General features: G+C 55.9%; 1 protein-coding gene across 1 annotated transcript; it reads left to right on the top strand.

Moving 5' to 3' along the window:
- Nucleotides 1–12663, top strand: STMN3 (stathmin 3; the record flags this gene model as incomplete). The annotated part of the gene is made up of 5 exons (XM_082325569.1): nt 1–67; nt 10401–10496; nt 10911–11086; nt 11910–12101; nt 12604–12663. The coding sequence occupies exons 1-5, from the start codon at nt 49–51 to the stop codon at nt 12661–12663; spliced, it is 543 nt and encodes a 180-aa protein (XP_082181695.1). The 5' UTR covers nt 1–48.
- Nucleotides 12664–17987: the final 5324 nt, after the last annotated feature.

Consider the following 17987-nt stretch of genomic DNA (forward strand, 5'->3'; position numbering starts at 1 on the left):
CCTGCGCTCCTGCTCCTGCAGCACCCGCTTCGCTCCCGCCGCAGCAGCATGGCCAGCACCGTCTCAGGTAGGACAGGCATCTTTTGGGGGAGCTTGTCGTCAACCCGCTTATAGAACCATCAGGTTTTATTTTTTTTATCATTATTCTGAGGGTTTTGGGGTTTTTTTTCCGTGCATTTCGGGGGAGTTCTCTGATGAGGAGGCAGCTGGTATGGCAGCATTGTTCCCCTTCCTCCCCCATACGCACGCACACCCCTCTGATGCAAGATAGCAGGTGGGCTTTTTATTTTAATATGAATACACATGTGATAAACTTGCCAATTTAAAATATTGCTGCTGTTACATTGTGCCATAAGAAGATGCTGCTGCATGCCAATTAATTATTATTTTTGTAACATGATACAGCTTTTTTTTTTTTCCCCCTAAGAAAAATTTGCACGCTGTGCAGCTGGGTGCAGAGAATTCAGCAATTAGATTTGTTTTGTGAAGATCGTGTCTTGCCTGAATGGGTAGTGGAAAGAAAGACACAGGCAAGAGACGGACAGTAATGCCCTAGAAAATCCCCCAAACCCAACCAGAGTGACCGAGATGGCTTTCTGTCTGTTCTCAGGGCTTCCCATCCCTAGATTGCTTCCACAGCTCGCATTTCTTCCTTAGAAGATGCTACAGGGGAGCGGTCCTCTGATGGCGGTGGGCGAGATCAGATGCTGCAAGGGAAGCCCTTCCTCCCTCCTGCAGCAGCAGCGGGGAGCGCAGCGGGGAGCGCAGCGCGGCTGCCCAGCAGCCTGGCGCCGGGCTCGGGTTTGGCTGCGGGATGGCAGCCTGCCCTGGGGATGCTCCGCTTCTTCGCTCCAGTCGTCTCCTAAAGATACGTTTTGCCCCTTTTAGCTGGGGAGGAGGGATTGAAATGGCTGAAACTGGGAACGTGGGTGAAGGAGAAGAAAAGCCTGAAATGGTAAAATGAACAGTGGGTGGGTTTAGAGGGTCTTTTTCTTTAAAAAAACAAGTTTTCTCTTGAAATGGCTCTGAATTCTGCAGTGCATAAAGAGGGGCTTGGGCGGGGGAAGGTGGATCCCGGAGGGCTGGGCTGCAGGGCTGAGCAGGAGCGGCAGACAAAAAGGAAAGGCAGGGAGTGCTTTGTGCCCCCCGGGCAGGGAACCAGCCCGCAGACCGGGCAACACCTCTTGCTTCTTCCACTGCCCTTTGCCCGTGTCTCCTGCTGTGCATTTTCCAGTCCTTTCTCCTTTTAAAAGACCAGCAGACGCAGGGGAGAGAAGGGCAGAGAGATGGGGGGCGGGGAAGGGTGCAGCTGATCCCGAGTGGGCTTTACATGCAATTAAAGATGGTAAAGCAGCGTTGAAAAAAATGTGTCTCCGTGATAGAAAATCTCCAGCTATTGTATATATTTCTGCGAGTGTCCCTGTCTCAGCGAAGGTGTGCGCCAGCGCACGCTCGGGAGGTCCCACCCATCTGCCTTCCTCTCCTGCAGAACAGGATTGGGCCTCGTCTGCGGAGCGGGGGTGGGAGGGACGGCGCGGGCTCACCAGCCATCTAACCCAAGGTTGCGTCGAACTTGAGATGGACGAGGTGGCGGATGAAACACGCGTAGGCATAACGTGCGTTTTCCATTTGGTGCATTCTCACCCTCCCAACCCACCAGATGCCGATGGCGTATTGCATCTTCCCAAAGATGCAGTTTTACTGTAAAGGAGACTTAGGATCATGGAAGCGTGTGCTTCAGAGAAACGGTGCTTGCTTGTGGCTCAGGTCAAGTAGAGAAACCATTTCAAGGAGTAGAAAGTCATGGGCAAGCAGTGCTGTGGCAGGAGGAAAGGAACAGGGCAACGTTTGCCAAGGGAGGGAGCGGGGCTGAGCCTCGCCCAGCCGCCCTTGCAGGGAGCAGCTCCCCATCGCCTATAGCACTCACAGCAGAAAGGGAGAGAAGCCTGGCACGGCAGGAGAAAAAGGCAACCAAATCCTTAAATTCAGGAAAAAGTCATTCGCTTTCTTCTTTATTTTCTTCTTTATCCGCAGCAAAAGCAAATCCGTGCTGAAGGGAGAGCAGCTGTAATTGCCTGCAGCTGATGCCCGGGGGCTTATCCCCCTGGGAAGATTTTCTGGGGGTTGTTTAAACAAACAAAGAAATCCCTGGGATGAAAAGAAATGGGGCCGGCTTCCCCCAGCCCCGCAGCCACCTCTCTTTTCTGCCTGCCACCTCAGGCGTTTTCTCCTGGCCACGGTGGTTGGGTTTGGTGCCAGAGCAGAGGACGCGGCGGCACATGCTCAGTGCAGGCTCAGCTGCGGTGCTGGCCGTGCCGCCGGGCAGCCCTTGCCAGGGGCAGAGCCCTCGCACCTCCTCCCCAAGGCATCTGCGCCAAGCTTCGTGCTTTTGTACAGCGCAGAAGCGGGGTCTGGCTGGGCTCTGCAGGACTGTGTGACTTTCCCCACCGTTTGGAGGCATGTGGGTTGCGTAAAGAGACAGGAGATTATGAAATGATGCGGTAAGGTGACAGCCTCAGGGGCTTTTCTCCGGCGCTAGCGGGTTTGAGAAGGTGGAGCCAAGAGGAAACGCCGGTTTGTCATTCCTGGCCTCAGGACTGGGCAAGGTAAATGTGCCTTGATAGATCCCGAGATTTTCTCCTCCTGCACTGAAACGTGAGAGGCGTGTGACTTCGTCCATGCCCGGGCGATCCCCTTAATCCCTGTTCCGTGCTGGTGGGCACCATGTGGTATTGCCCTGTCCTGACACTTCTGCTCATGCTGGAGAGCCGCAGTGCTTTCTATCAGCCTCTCCATCTCTCTGCGTTCCCATGAAATCCCTATTTTCTTTCTCTTCAGGTGTTGATGGAGTGTATATGGTCTTAGAAATTTATGGTACTCTTATTGGGACTTCAGTTTTACAAGCCAAGAGAATCTATTGTAGGAAATTTTTAATTTATTTTCTTTACCACTGTATCCAAACGAGGGATCCAACTCCTTGGAAGACATCTGTTCTTTCTAAAATCCTCCTGATGGTACCATGAGGATCCCTCAGATATCTCGAGAAAGGGCTTTCTTGGAGCCTGTCAGTGCTGGTTCAGACCTGGGGAAGGCACTGTTTTATCAGATGAACACATTCTCCTGCTGCAGAGGAAAAGCTGAGCTTTAGTGGTCTGGTGTGGCAACTGGGAGGCTGCAGATAAGACCTTGGTGTGGGCAGCAGGGTGGATTGCAGCTTCAAGCTTTCTTATGGTGAACGGGGGTGATGATTCTTGATGATAATACTTGGAGGGACCTGAAGCTCACTAGGACTTTGCTACCCCTAAATTAACTCGAAACAACACGCCTGCCTCATCCCTCCCAGTCGCCCTACTGACATGGGCTTTATTTTTCCAGCTGTAAGCCTACCTTTACAAAAAAAAAAAGTCTCCTATCCGGAGGGGATTTAAAATGATGGCACATCTTTGGCTGTGATTTAGAAATACAAAAGAGTGAGAGAGCAACCAAAGATCACGTGCATGTGCTGTGGCACTTTGGCACGTCCCGGCTGGTGAAGAGCTGCTCGGCATATTTCCAAGCGGTCCTTTTATTCTTTCAAGTTACCTCTACATGTTTAGTGCTGTACTAGAGAATCTTATGTTTTCTGAATGTGTTTACGCACATAATATCGCTGGGTGATGGGTAAGTACAATAATCCTCAGTGAACGCAAAGGAAACCAAGATCCCAAGAGACCAAAGGAGTGTCTGTGGGCACACAGCGTGGCTGCCCCCGACACATCACGGCGCTGGACGCCTGTCTCTGACTGTCCCCCGCTCCTTCGCAGCTCTTTGTCTCTGCCAAACCCGGCCGTCTGAAGCTACGTTTGCCCCAGCTCCACAAACACGCTGGGACAGCTGCCTCCCTTTGGCTCCTTCATCTGCTTCATAGAATCATAGAATCATGGAATCATCAAGGTTGGAGAAGACCCTTAAGATCATCGAGTCCAACCATTAACCTATCACTGCCAAGTCCACCACTAAACCATGTCCTCGAGCACCACATCTATCCGTCCTGTAAATACCTCCAGGGATGGGGACTCAGCCCCTGCCCTGGGCAGCCCGTTCCAATGCTTGACCACCCTCTCGGTGAAGAAGTTTTTCCCAACACCCAACCCAACCCTGCCCTGGCGCAGCTTGAGGCCGTTCCCTCTCGTCCCATCGCTTGTTCCTGGGGAGCAGAGACCGACCCCCCCGGCTCCAGCCTCCTTTCAGGCCGTTGCAGAGAGCGATGAGGGCTCCCCTCAGCCTCCTCTTCTCCAGGCTGAGCCCCCCCAGCTCCCCCAGCCGCTCCTCCCCAGCCTTGTGCTCCAGCCCCTGCCCCAGCCTCGCTGCCCTGCTCTGGCCACGCTCCAGCCCCTCCATGGCCGCCTTGGGGTGCGGGGCCCAGCGCTGAGCACAGCATTCGAGGGGCGGCCTCCCCAGTGCCCAGCACAGGGGCACCATCCCTGCCCTGCTCCTGCTGGCCACACTGTTCCTGATACAAGCCAGGATGCCACTGGCCCTCTTGGCCACCTGGGCACACAGCTGGCTCATCAAGCAACCCGGGCCACGCTCCTCTCCGTCCTGGCAATCAGCCCCCCGCCAGCCCGGGCTGCGGGGTCTCTGCGGCACCGCGCGGGCCCTTCTCTCTCGCTGAGCCCGTAGGAGAGGAGATTTCCCTGCTTCTTTTCCTGAGGGCAGCCCACAGGTTCCAGTGCCACAGCTTGGGTGATTTGCTGATCCATTGGCTGTGCATAAGGCGGGTTGATGCGGCGTTCGTGAGCTGCAAATGAAACCCAGGAGGGAAGGAGCCGGGTGACTGGAAACCCTTCCTGGGCGATAGGTTAGCAGATGTCTGACAGCAGGCAGAGTAACCCTCGCGCCTGACGGTTCTCGTGGATGAGTCCACGTGAGCCCACGGTGGCTTCTGGGCCCAGACCTCCTGGTGGGCAGCTGGGATGGTGCATGGCATCGGCATGATCTGAAAAAGAACAAAAAACACTAGCGTTTTCTGGTCGTGTGAGCTCTCTTGCTGACCTGTTTTTGGAAGTTGAGGAGCAAGAAAGCAGAAGTGAGTTAGCCTGGAGTGAAGGGCTGGCCGTTATTTGTGTGACGGGGTTCAGGCTTATCGAGGACGATGGTTGCTTTCGTTGCGTGTGGGGCGTTGCAGTCTCTGTGCTGAAGGACCCGGTTCCCTGCCTCTCTGCCTTCTCTACCTCCTGTTTGTGCTTTGGCTACAGTTATAACTGGACTCTTCTCATTTTTCATGATATAATATTCTTTATGGAAGCAGTTTTTACTTCTCCAAAGTTATCTTTGCAAACCGAATTATTTTCCTGTAATAACCTTCCTTTGACCTTGCTACCAGACATAGCACATCCAGTCTGATCCATTTAAATTGCCTGAATTCGTATAAATTGGTCTTGCTGTGCCTCTGCTTTCTTATGAATGGCTCTGTATCGCCGTTGTGCCTAAAGGGCCTCACTCTGTTTTGCTGGCCATCGTTAAACACCGCACAAAGACAGGCTGCTCGAACGGTCTAGAGTTTAATTTTATCTGGTTAGGAAGCAGAGAACAAAACTTGTTCATGAATAAGAGGTGGCGAGGCCAGGCGCACGGCGAGCGGGGAGATGGCTCCCCTTGCTCGCGCACCGGGCCCGTCCCAGCCGTTCCTCCGTCTCCTCGCTGCAGCTGCTGGGGAGCAGCTGGGTGCCGTCTCGGGGGGTAACTGGGAGGGAAGCCCTTCAGATGGGTAAATGCTGTACGCGGTGCCCACGCGAAGCAGCAGGGACGGGGAAACGCAGCGTGTGCTGTGCGGCACGAGAGGGGGCGCGGGCCAGGAGCCACCACAGAGCAAGCGGGGAGCACCCCGGCCCTCCTGGGGCTTGGTGAGGGCCCGGGCCAGCTCCCTTCTCCTTGCAGCAGGGAGAAAGCCGTTTTGCCCGTGCATTATAGACCGTGCAGGGAAAAGCTAGATGAAAGATTTTCATAAAGATTAATTGTTGCATGGGGTGTGCAATGGAATATAAACAGCGCAGGATCAGATGGTGCTGATTACTGGGCACAAATATTCAGAAATATTAAGCGACTGACTGCCCCTTTAGGTGGGATTGTAGCTTAACAGCTACCCGAGGCCTCAGGAAGCCAGTAAAGTGCGAGTTCACCCCACTTTGCAGGATGGGACCCTGATATATTTTCTATATCTTCTACAGTTTATTCACTTCTTAGTTTACAAAACTCAGTTATTTTTAATGTTTCACCCCAATTCTAATATAGAATAGAATAGAATAGAATAGAATAGAATAGAATAGAATAGAATAGAATAGAATATTTCAGTTGAGAGGGACCTACAGCGATCATCTCGTCCAAGTGCCTGACCAGTTCAAGGCTGACCAAAAGTTACAGCACGTTATTAAGGGCATTGTCCGACTATGAAAGCGCTGAAGCGTTATGACCTAGTGATGAAGACGGTACCAGAGTGAATGAACTGGCTGCTGATCCTTCTGTTGCAGAGTTTGCCTAAAGAGAGAGGTAAAGCATCCGTACTCCACACCTGAGTGAGCAGCCTTCCTACCCTTCCACCTGGTAGCGAGACAAAGCTCTTGTTGCACCTCTGAGACTGAAGGGATGCTTTGCTCTAAAGGAAGCCTTAGGAACCGCGTCAGCCAGCCTTACTAAGTTATACACATACACAGTATTTCTTCTGCGTAAGCTGAATTTATTTTACTAACTTAGCAGCAGTAATAAATGCAAGTAGATGCTTAAATAAAAAGTTCAGCATTTCCTGTCTAATTGTTCTTAAAATGTGTAAATTTGTGGGCGGGAAGACATACAGTCTTTCCTGGAGGGGACTTGTTGGCTGTGTCATATTCTGGCCAGCCAGCTCTCTTATCCTGGGGCAAGGATTTTGTCCGCTGGCATAAATGTGTCCTCAAAGCCTTGTATCTATTGAGTACAGCTACTTCTGAAGTCAATTTTGGAGCTGAGGTTTGCAATGCTGATCTTTTACCCCTGAGAGGTTTAAGCATGCCCTTTCTGATGCAGCTGTGATTGAGACACCGTCTTGCTTCAGGAGATCTTGGGTTTGACCTTCATTGACACAGTCTCCTAAACCGTGACCCAGGGGTTATGTTTCTTACTTTTATTTACTGAGTCAGGGGCTCTCCCTCTCCTCACAGGACGCCTTTTCTCATTTCAGCCTGTTAACGGTGGGCTGGACGCAGGTACCGCCTGCTGTTTGTCAGATCAAAAGCGCCAGAGGACGAGGGCATCAGCGCGGGCGCTTCTGCGTCCCCCGGGGGCGACCGCTGGCTCCGGCGCAGCGCCGCGGGGGGGTCGGGGGTCCATTTATTTCTCGGGGCGCGGCTCAGGGGTGATTTCTTCAGGGGTGCGTCCTTCCCCCCCCCCCCCTTCGTGCGGAAGCCCCCGGCCTTGGCGCTGCCCGGGGGCTGCCGGGGGTCCCCGGGGCCGGTGGTGCTGAAGGGACAGCGCCGGGCGGTGGTGCTGAAGGGACAGCGCCGGGCGGGGGGCCCGGGGCCGAGCCGACCCTGCCCGGTACCGGCGGGGGTCTCGGGCCGCTGCCGCCGCTCCCGCTCCTTTCCCCGTGGGGACGCTGGAGCGGGTTCGTCCGGTTGCTCGGGGCTCTTCGGGCGCTTTCCCCGCCGGTGCCCGGGGCCGGCAGCCCCCAGCGCTGCTCCCCGGCCCCGTCCGCCCGCTGCTTGCAGGCGGGGGCTGGCGCCGGGCTGCAGCTCAGCAGGAGGTGCTGAGCTCCTCCACAGCTCAGCACCGCCGCACAGGGAAGCGGGGTCCCTTTGCCCTCGCCCTCCTTTCCACTTTAATTGACGGAGAGGGACGGTCAGTTTGCTCTGCAGAAGGGAAAGCGGGAGAGGGAAGATCCCGATGGAACGGAGGCAGCTGCGAAATCCCACAACCGACCTCCCGAAAGGCAGGGACTGCGGCGTACGCTATCGACACAGAGAACAGTGAAACCAGTACTGGGGAGAGCTACTGAGGTTCAAGTAATGAAATGCAAAGCGCTGTGCCCTGTAAGAAGTGCTAGGAGACCATGAAACGAGCGGGTCGGGGATGCGGCACATCTGCTTAACGTCTTGGTCTCACCCAGGACCAGACGTAACGGTAGAGCAAGGACCTCAGTGTGTGGTTTGTTTCTGCTAAATGTTAAACCTCTCCTTTAGTCCAGGGGACCTCCTCTGCACGTTACCAGACGCATTAGCTTACTGCTGCGTGCCACGACTTCTGGCACGATACAGCGCGCTCGGGCGCCTTCCAAAGAGCTTTCTCACTAAGAACAAAAATCAAAGACGTCCTGCTCTGTGGCTGGCACTGCTGCGTCAGCCGTTCTGATTTGGTTCACATTTAGCATCAGGACTGGGCAGGGTATTAAAATCAGAATGTGGAGCAAACTGGGAAACGTTCAGTAAAGATCTGAGTTTCAGGGAGTGTCGGTTAGCGAAAGGAGGGCGTTAATCAGGGCGAAGTTCTGTACCTCGGAGGAAAAATAAGTGCAAGTATGAAGTAGGCACATGAAAGCACTGGTTTCCCACCCGAGTAGCTGCAGGAAGGCAGAGAAGATCTGGAAGGTGTTCCTGAGGGCATATGGTACACAGGGTGATTTTTTTTTTTTTTTTTCCCAAAATTGTTCTGCCTCTAATGGCTTTTCATATCACAGAGTTTGGGGGATTTCCCTTTCCTGGCCCGGTGGAGGGTCTTGCTATGAAGGTGGCATTGGCAGCCAGGTTGCAGAGTCACCTCTGGCTGGAGGTCGAAACAGGAGCTCAGCAAGGAAGGGACAAACCCAGACCGGGAGCACAGGGACGTGTGGGCAATCCAGAGGCAGAGCCAAGGCTGGACACCAGAACGCCTGTGCCCTGGGGTGGAGGCAGGAGGAAGGATGGCGCCAGCAGGCTCCGGGCAGGTTTGGCAGGACACGCGGCCATGAGGGCTCCGTCCCCATCTGCCTGCGTGTCCCCTGAGCAGCCGGTCCAGGGCAGAGCCTCCGTGAGACAGCAGCGCCCGCCGCTGACCTGCGGCACGGCGGGGATGCTGTGAGGGTTACGCTGATGTGAGAAAGAACCTGGCAGCCTGGCAGAGCACCTCTCTGTTTTCAAGACCTTCTTCTATTCTGAGGTTCTTTGTCAGGTGTGTGCTAACAGTTCGCTGTTTTAAATGTACTAAACTCCAAAAATAAGGTGAAGATTGCCCCAGAAACAGACCCGCAGCAAGCTGGGGGTGCTGCTGCCATTAGGGCAGCACCCTGTGCACTTGCGGTCGCCGAGGATGCCGCGGTGTGCCCTCCAGTCACAGGAGTGCTGAGCGAACTGGAGGGTTGTGTGTTTCCCCGTCCTTCGCAGGGACGCACTGACTGTGATTGCAGACCAGTAGCAACCTCTGCCTGCGTGGGCCAAGGTGGTGGCAGAATCCACTTACGTCCTCCCTTACCTGCTTCTGCGGGGCCGGAGGTACCTCGGGGCAGGAGGTACCTCGGGGCAGGAGGTACCGCGGGGCAGGAGGTACCGCGGGGCAGGAGGTACCTCGGGGCCGGAGGTACCGCGGGGCAGGAGGTACCTCGGGGCCGGAGGTACCGCAGGGCAGGAGGTACCGCGGGGCAGGAGGTACCTCGGGGCCGGAGGTACCTCGGGGCAGGAGGTACCTCGGGGCAGGAGGTACCACGGGGCAGGAGGTACCTCGGGGCAGGAGATACTGCGGGGCAGGAGGTACCTTGGGGCAGGAGATACCTCGGGGCAGGAGGTACCTTGGGGCAGGAGATACCTCGGGGCAGGAGGTACCGCGGGGCAGGAGGTACCGCGGGGCAGGAGGTACCTCGGGACGCCAGCTCACAGCACTTCCCCCCGTTAGCAGCACCCTGAACCCTTTCTTCACTCAAATGCCCATTTGCTCTTCACGTAGCCGACTGCATCGTGCCTCTGCACCCTGAGGCCAGAAATGGTGCCTTGTGAGATACCAGGGACTTGCCAGGGGTTGAGCAATGTTTCCAGGTGTTGATGGGCGCCATCGTACCCCCGCGTCTGGCAGCGGGCTGGAGGAAGGGTCTGGGCAGCTCTCCCGGCGTGGTTAACCACACGGGCTGCAGCGTTTCAGCTCCTTTGGAGGGAGAATCCTGCAGGGAAACTGATGCCTCTAGATGCGGTAAATGCCTACTCTGTGTCTTCCCATGACATTTGCTACGCTGGCAGCTAATTTAGTCTGCTCTAGAACAGACGCTCCTTGGGGACCTTTTGGCAAGCTATGACAGCCTGGAAAAGCCTCCATAGAGTCTGGGAGCTGCAAATGGGTTTCCTTGTGTCTGCTTCCTTCATTTCTCCATCAGAAAGAGCTGCCGTTGCCATTTGACTCTCTCCTCATTGCTATTTCATGTTTTTCAGCCTACAAGGAGAAAATGAAGGAGCTGTCTCTGCTCTCCCTCATCTGCTCCTGTTTCCACACCCAGCCCCATCCTAATACCATCTACCAGTATGGAGGTACGTAACCAGCACCGGAGCTACGGCATCGTTTGCGCGACGCTTCCGCGGGCAACGCGGCAGCTCGTCAGCGCGCTGGGCTGTCCCACCCCGGAGCAGTTTATTTTATTAACGTAACCCACATTTTCCCAGAAAGAAACTGCCCGCAGAGGCTGCCGGCCTCGCACTGGGGTGCCATACAAGATGTTAACAGCAATATGGCCTTTCTGTAATTACACTGGGAGTTTAAATGAATTGCATTGACTTGGGGGGGGATCAAGCTGATCACTCATCGGGGAATTTTGGAGGTAGAACAAAATGCCCCAGGTCAGGACATGGGAACACCCCGAGTCCTAGGTGAAGAGCTCGGTGCCCTCAGGTCACCGCTCTCCTGAGTGTCACAGGTCCACAGAGCCTCTTTTTTTCCCCCCAAAGATATGGAGGTGAAGCAGCTGGATAAGAGGGCATCGGGCCAGAGCTTCGAAGTGATCCTGAAGTCCCCTTCAGATTTATCTCCCGAGAGCCCGATCCTTTCCTCCCCCCCCAAGAAGAAGGACCTGTCCCTGGAGGAGCTGCAGAGGAGGCTGGAGGCTGCAGAAGAGAGGAGGAAGGTAACGAGATGTCCTGCAGAAGCAGTGACTTTTCTGTGACGGGTGCTAATTGCACCAAACCCTAGAACTGGCTTAGCAGGAGCAATGCAAAATGGCTGGAAATCGTGTTTTTATACTTATTATTATATTCCACTCTAAATTGTCAGGTGAGACACGGGAGTCATGGAGTGAGGTTCTGCAGCCTGGTTTAGGCAGGGAATTGGACTCGATGCTCATCATCGTCCTCCTGTTCTTAAAACCACAGAGTCTGGGGTCGTCTCGGTCCCCTGGGTGTGACCTGGCTGGGGACAGTTCTCCCTGGCCAGCGCAGGGGGTGCAGCCCTTGGCCACGCACCCAACCGCGCCTCCAGCCCTGAGCACAGCCCTGCGTTCTGAGAGCCGGCTGTGCCCCATCGGGCTGTCAGTGCTGTACAAAACGTCTGCTGGGGGAAGCTATGGAAAAGGAGAAAACCGGTGGAGTAAGACAAAGTATAAATGTTACAGATGTCGGTGGGTAAGGGGAGAGCAAGCTGAAATAACGCAAAGAATGAGGTGACGCTCGGAGAGGGGACTCTGCGCCCGCACGGGTGCCACCTGCGTTTTGCTGAGCCGGTGGGCACAGCGCTGCGTCGCCTGCCTGCCTGGAGCACCCGACCCAGCAGACGTTGCCCCATAGCAGGAAAACAGCATCAAAGCGGCTTCCAAGCAAGAGCGTTATGGGATGGAGGGGGGCGGCAGAGGGGTTTTGAGCAGAGGAGATGGCCAGAAAGCCTCTCTGGGGAGCTGAAGGCTAGAAGAGCCTCTTCGGTTGCCTTACACCTCTCCCGCCGCCTTGCCTCGGCAGACCCAGGAGGCGCAGGTGCTGAAGCAGCTGGCGGAGAAGCGGGAACACGAGCGGGAGGTGCTGCACAAGGCGCTGGAGGAGAACAACAACTTCAGCCGCCTGGCCGAGGAGAAGCTCAACTACAAGATGGAGCTGAGCAGGGAGAACCGCGAAGCACATCTCGCCGCCTTGAGGGAGCGGTTCCGCGAGAAGGCGAGTGCGATGCCCCGGGAGAGGGCTGGGTGCTGGCGCCCCGGGAGGGGGTTCGGGGTCTGGTCCCTGCGACGGGCACAGGGGAGCGGGCGTTTTGCTGCTGGTGGAAAGCGGGCTGTGGAGCAGCTCCGCTGCGGAGCAGCAGGAGGAGGGGGGATGTGTCCTTCAAGGTCAGGAGGGGAAAATACCGTCTGGGTGATCTTGAGACGTGCAAGCTGAAAGGCACAGGATCAGGCCCACTCCGTGTCCAGGGGCTGCGTGGCCGAAGGGCTTTGCAGAAGAGGGGAGCCGTGAACGCGGTCGCTGTAGGTTTGCATCACCTCTGGGCTCCCGCAGATGAGACGCTTCGCTCCTTGCAGGCGTAACCCACCGTCCTCGGGGTGCGTCGGATGGGGTCTCTTTTTTTTATGTCTGGTGCAAATCCCGTGTGCAGGAGAGAAGGGAAATGGCGATTGCAAGAGCAGAAAGTGTTAGCCTGGTGTCGTCTCTCCCGTCTTTGCAGGAACTGCATGCAGCTGAAGTTCGCAGGAACAAGGAACAGCGGGAGGAGATCTCTGGATAAAGGGCTTTTCTACACATCTAGCACCTGATTCCTGTTAACAAACCAACCAATCGACCACCCAACACATTTGATTTTGTTTGTCTAGATGCAACATTGGGTTCTCCATCCCCCCCTCCCCTGGTGTTTGTCCCCCAGCTACACGCTTCTTCTCTATCTCTGCATCCTTAATCGTCAGTACTTGTGGGGATTCACAGATCATAGGGACCTCTAAGCAGAATAGCAACTAGTTCACATGAAATAGAGAATCGATCAGTCAATCAAACAGCTTCTTTGGAGGGTTTTGTCCTTTTTTAAAAAAATATTTCTTAAACCGATGTAAAAAGAAAAATTAAGATATTAATAAATTCAACCAGCAGTGTCACAGAGATACGGATTTCTTATCCGGGGCTTTTACTCCTCTTGGTGTTTGCTCTGAGCCAACTATCAGCTTCAGAATAATGGGAAGTAAGTGATAATTTCTGTGTGTGAAGTGGAATAGGGAACAGCCCCAGGTTTGCCCGTGGTAGGAGAGAGGAAGGAGAGAGGGATGGGATGGCTCGGGAGTCGTGGGGCGCAGACCCCTCGTCTCTCGGCTGTTTCTGGAGCCAGCCCAGGCAGGCAGCGTCCCGAAGTCCTCAGCTTTGGGTGACGCTTGGACAGCCCGTGTGAGGGTCTCCAGGCAGGGCGCGGTGCCGGGTGCCACGTCGCGGAAGGTCCCCGTCGCAGCCGGCACCGCCTGGTGCCGCGGCCGGAGGAGCCCGGGGACGGAGCCGCCCTCTCCCCGGCAAAGCGCAGACCGAGCGGTCTTGGCCGAGCAGCCTGGGAGAACCGCAGGCGGCGACCGCATCCCCGGCTCCGCGGGAGCCCTGGGAGACGGCGCTCGCTCTGCCGGCTCTCCAGCGCTCCCAAAGCTGAGGTTTCACTCCAGTAAGAAAGTAAATCCAATAGAGATGGTGCATCGTTGTGAAATAGCCTTTTAGTGAGCAGAATAATCCTCCTTCCCTCTTTCCAAAGATGGATGTGGCTCTTGGGTGCCATGACAGGGCAGGGACCGAGACCAGAGCTCTGGCTCGTGGGCAGCACCCGGGGAGGCAGGGCACGCCGTGGTACCTCCAGACCGGCGGCTTTGGATGAGAGGGAGCTAAGAGGGGAGCAGTTCTGCGGTAAGGGTGGAGAAATGTCCCCATGCTCATTCCTTGTCTATCTTTAGCTTTTCAAGGCCTATTTTTAAGAAAAAATTGTCTCTTGATGGAGGTAGGGATGAGCAGAGAACACGCAAGCATGGCAGTAATGTCTGATCTAAATAGGTGACTGTCAAAGCCCATGGACTTCACCTTCTGCAGTCACAGCTTATGGAGGCAGCCGAGGTCCAAGCAGCCACCGTGCCCTGCGAGGGGCTGCCACCCTCCCGCCGAGACCCACAGACCTGCTCACCTTGCCCCAGCTCTGCCGCTGCCTTGCAAAACTAAGCGGGAACGTTGCACCCGAGGAGCGGGGAACGGCCGCCTGCGGGCACGCGGGGCCTCGCGGGACGCGGTGCTGGGGACTCAGCCCTGCAGGAGCACGGGCCTGCGGCAAGGTTTTGCAGAGGAGACGGTGGAAGCTGCTTTCATTTGAGGCAGAAGGTAACAAGAATTCCCCTCTGTCCAGTGCTTTAAAGATTACAGGGTTGTTATATTTTTAACAGAGCGGTGCAGTGTTTCGGGGAGGCGGCAGCGCAGGGTGCCGGGCTGGTATTTACACCAGGGCACCGCTGCCCTCCGCCTCGCCATGGCCCCTCCGTCCTGGCCCCGGAATAAACCAAAGGGGCACCCAAGGCACCGAGACGTTTAATTCTTAGCGATCGGTGTCCTCTGCACGCTGTGCCTCCGAAGGGCCATCCTGCGGGTGGGATGAGGGCCTCCTGCGGTGGGCTTTGCAGCAGCCGCGGGGGTAATTTAAGCGCCCCGGGGGTGCAGACGCTGGCGCGGGGGGCTGCCGGGGCGCCCGGGGACCGTGCTCTGCACAGCGGCGGCAGGCAGCGGCGAGGAGCTAGAGCAGATGAGGGGTTTGCACGGGGAATAACGACCCCCTTGCCTCTCCTCCCCTCTGAAACAGAAATCACCGCTGAGTCTTGTCAGAAGCTGAAGTTTTCTGTCTACCCTGTGCTTTAATTAGGTAAAGAATTGATTACGGCCTGGGGCGAGCATCAGGCGGCCACAGAAACCCCACGGAAAGCCAAAGAGCAGCGGCTGCCGGAGGTGAGATGCCGGGGCTCTGTGCTGATCTCCCCAGAAGCCCCAGCGGATTCAGGGGAGATCCCTCGGTGGCCACGGTCTGACCTTAGGGACGCTCTGCTCCGAGGAGGAAGGGCTTCCTTGCTCCCAAACCCCTCCGCTGGGGCCGGGGCAGGACAGCACTGTTAGAAAGCCCCAGCGCTGCCCAGTGACGAACAAAAATAAGATTTGGGGCAAAGAGGAAGGAAACTGAGGGTTGAATTTCTTAACAGTAGCTAACGATCAGTTTATAGTAGCAGCTGTCTTAGATAAGCATCTGTGTAGAGCGCGGCATCACCGCCAGCATCACCTCATTCATATAGTGACGAGAAATTTTAAAAAGTTTAAAAAAAAAAAAATTTAAAGGTAATTTAAACGAAACGTTTGTGTGTAAGAAATGGTTGAAACTGTCAAATGTCTGTGTCCCGCGTTGGTGGGATCTGAGAAGGTATCTGCGAGATATTAACCCTGTCCTACTCTCTGTGGTGCTGAGTGTTTGCTTGGTGTGTAATTCTGACCTGGAGCTTGTTGTAAATACTGTTTTTAGTACTATGATTATTATGATTATTATGATGATTATTATCGGAAATGTTGTACTCATGAGCAGGAGTTTAAAACAAGAGAAACGACCGTTTTCGCTCCCTCCTTGGGGCTCAGAAGGAGTCGGAGGCTGGGCCGGTGAAGGCAGGGTGCCGGCGGGGTGGGATGCTGGAAAATCAGGGAGTCGGGAGCTGGAGGCACCTGAGTCCTGCAGGCAGGGCGGAGAGAGCGGGGCCGGGCTGCTCCCCGTGCTGGGAGGAGAAGGAAGGGCTGAGAGGTGGAAGAGAGGTGATGCTTCCATTCTGGTACCTCTAATTGAGTCTTACCCCAAACCTCCTCGTGCGAGGGGGTCCAGGCTGCTCCCTGCAGCCCCGGGGGAAGCCGGAGGAGCTGCGAGGTTTGGCCTGTGCTGAAGGAGGAGCGGTGGTGGCAGGTTGTGCTGGGTAGAGCCGTCCTCCCCAAACAGCTACAGCGTCTCCGGACTCGGCTCTTGCCTGCATCTGCCTTTGTGCTGCCAGCTCTCCTCCCTCTCCGTGGGGGCCAGCCTGGATCTCAGGTGGGGACTTATTCCTGCAATAGCTTTGTCTGGCAAAAAATCCCATGGGCAACGCACAGGAGAGCGGCCCGGCACACGGTGCTCATGCAGGTGTGAGCACTCAGTTTTCTCACCTCCGTCGGGTCAGTGCTGGGAGGGACAGCGGACGTGGCTGCAAAACGCGTTACTGCAGGGTAAGCTCCTGCGGCGGAGGAGCAGGGATGTGCAGGGAGAGTTTTGCATCGGTAACGTCAGGGGACCGGCTCTGTTACTGCTGCTGAGGCCGTGGTGCCAAGGAAACAACCTCGTCCGTGGGGCCGACGCTTTGGGTGTAGCAGAGCGATGTTTGCCCGGTGCAGATGAATGTAGTAGGGATGTTGGGGAGCTTGGCATTTGTCCGGTGCCACTGGACGCTATCAGGGAAATGTGCGATTGCTTTGGCTACGCGCCCCAACTCCCGCAGTTTCGGCTGGACGATGGGTGTCCACCCGCCCACCGCGCCGCTCCAAACCCACGGGGACGGTGCTGCCGGCGCCAGCAGCTAACGCGGCGCCGTGCCCGACCCGCAGCACGCGGTACGGTCCGGCATCGCGGTTATTTCATGCCTTTCCATCTCCCAGGGTCACTAATGGTTGTGTGCAGCAGCATACTTCATGCCTCAATTGAGCCTAATTAAGTATCCTCATTAACATCCTTACTGTCCCAGCCTCCCTCATTCCCGGACCATTCCCACGTACCGCAGTCACGGACACGGCATGCAACCCCCAATTCCCGGGGCCACCTTCCTTATGGCAGGGCTTGAGGTTCTTCATTGATTCCCGTCGATGTTTATGAATTAAGCTTTGTAATGACAGTGAGCAGCCACCTTTTTGCAGCAGCATATGAACGCGAGACTTTGTGCCTGGCAGGGAGAGCATCCTCGAGGCGGCCGGCAGCATCCCTGCCCGCACCGCCAACGGACGGAGCGTTTGCAGTCGAGTGAGGGAGGAAAGATGAGATGGTGACAATTTATTTCGTGCGTGCATGCACCTTTCAAAGAGCTCTCCTGGAGAAGGGCCTCTGATTCGAGCAAGGCAGAGAAGCTGACGCTAAGGGAGTTCCCAGCTGGCACCGACAGCCGGGCGAGGAGCGAAGCTGCGCGAGAGCTGGGCCAGCTGCCCTCCTGTCCCAAATTAAAGCTCTGCGCTCACGTTACCCCTTACAGCAAAGTGCTCAGCTCCGTCTGGCAATCGGTGCTTTCAAGGATGCTGGCCCCGCAGACCGCTTGTGGACTGAGCCTCCTCCTTGCCTTATTATTTTGGAGTCATTAAAAAATCTTGCTTTAACCCAGAGGTGGGGTTACCTTTGAGTTGACCTTCCAGGGACGGTGGCAGTTCACGATTGCATGCATCCTACCTTGGGGGTAGGTCGGTATTGCTGCTCCTTTTAAAATGTAAACTTCGGCTTGCTTGATTTTGCTTAGCCCGGCGCGACTCTCTGGGCCTGGCTCTGCAAAGCCTGTCTCGTGGGGTTCGTTTAACCCCGTCCCGCTGCATCACTCCCCTCCCTCGCGGTGGCTGTGCACACGCGCACAGAAATGCGTACGTGGAACCGATATATGCACATACACTCTTATACCACTTGAAATGAGTCAGGGAATGGCTGTTTACGGTGCTAGAGATTTCTTACTACCCATGCTAGGGACGAGACGACATAGTAAGACCAATAAACTCCACCTTTGTAGTCAGTTGTCTTTAAGTAAAGCAGAAGAGGGGCACTGGCCAACACCCACGTGTGGGTGCTCTGTGGTCCCCGGGGTGCACGAGGCGGCCGCCCCCACCCGCTGCCGGGACGGTGGGACCCGAGCGCGGGGGGCAGCCGGGCATCCCCGCCCCGGCACCCCCCGTGCCTCAGTTTCCCCCTCCTGTGACAAGGGGCACCGACGCTCCCTAACCCCGGGGACCGCGGGAGAGCCAACGCATCCACGGCTCTGAAGTGCTCTGCGAGTACCAAAGCACCGAGCCGTGGTACGCGAG

Source organism: Platalea leucorodia (genome assembly GCF_965183815.1).
Source record: "Platalea leucorodia genome assembly, chromosome: 13".
NCBI classification, from domain to species: domain Eukaryota; kingdom Metazoa; phylum Chordata; class Aves; order Pelecaniformes; family Threskiornithidae; genus Platalea; species Platalea leucorodia.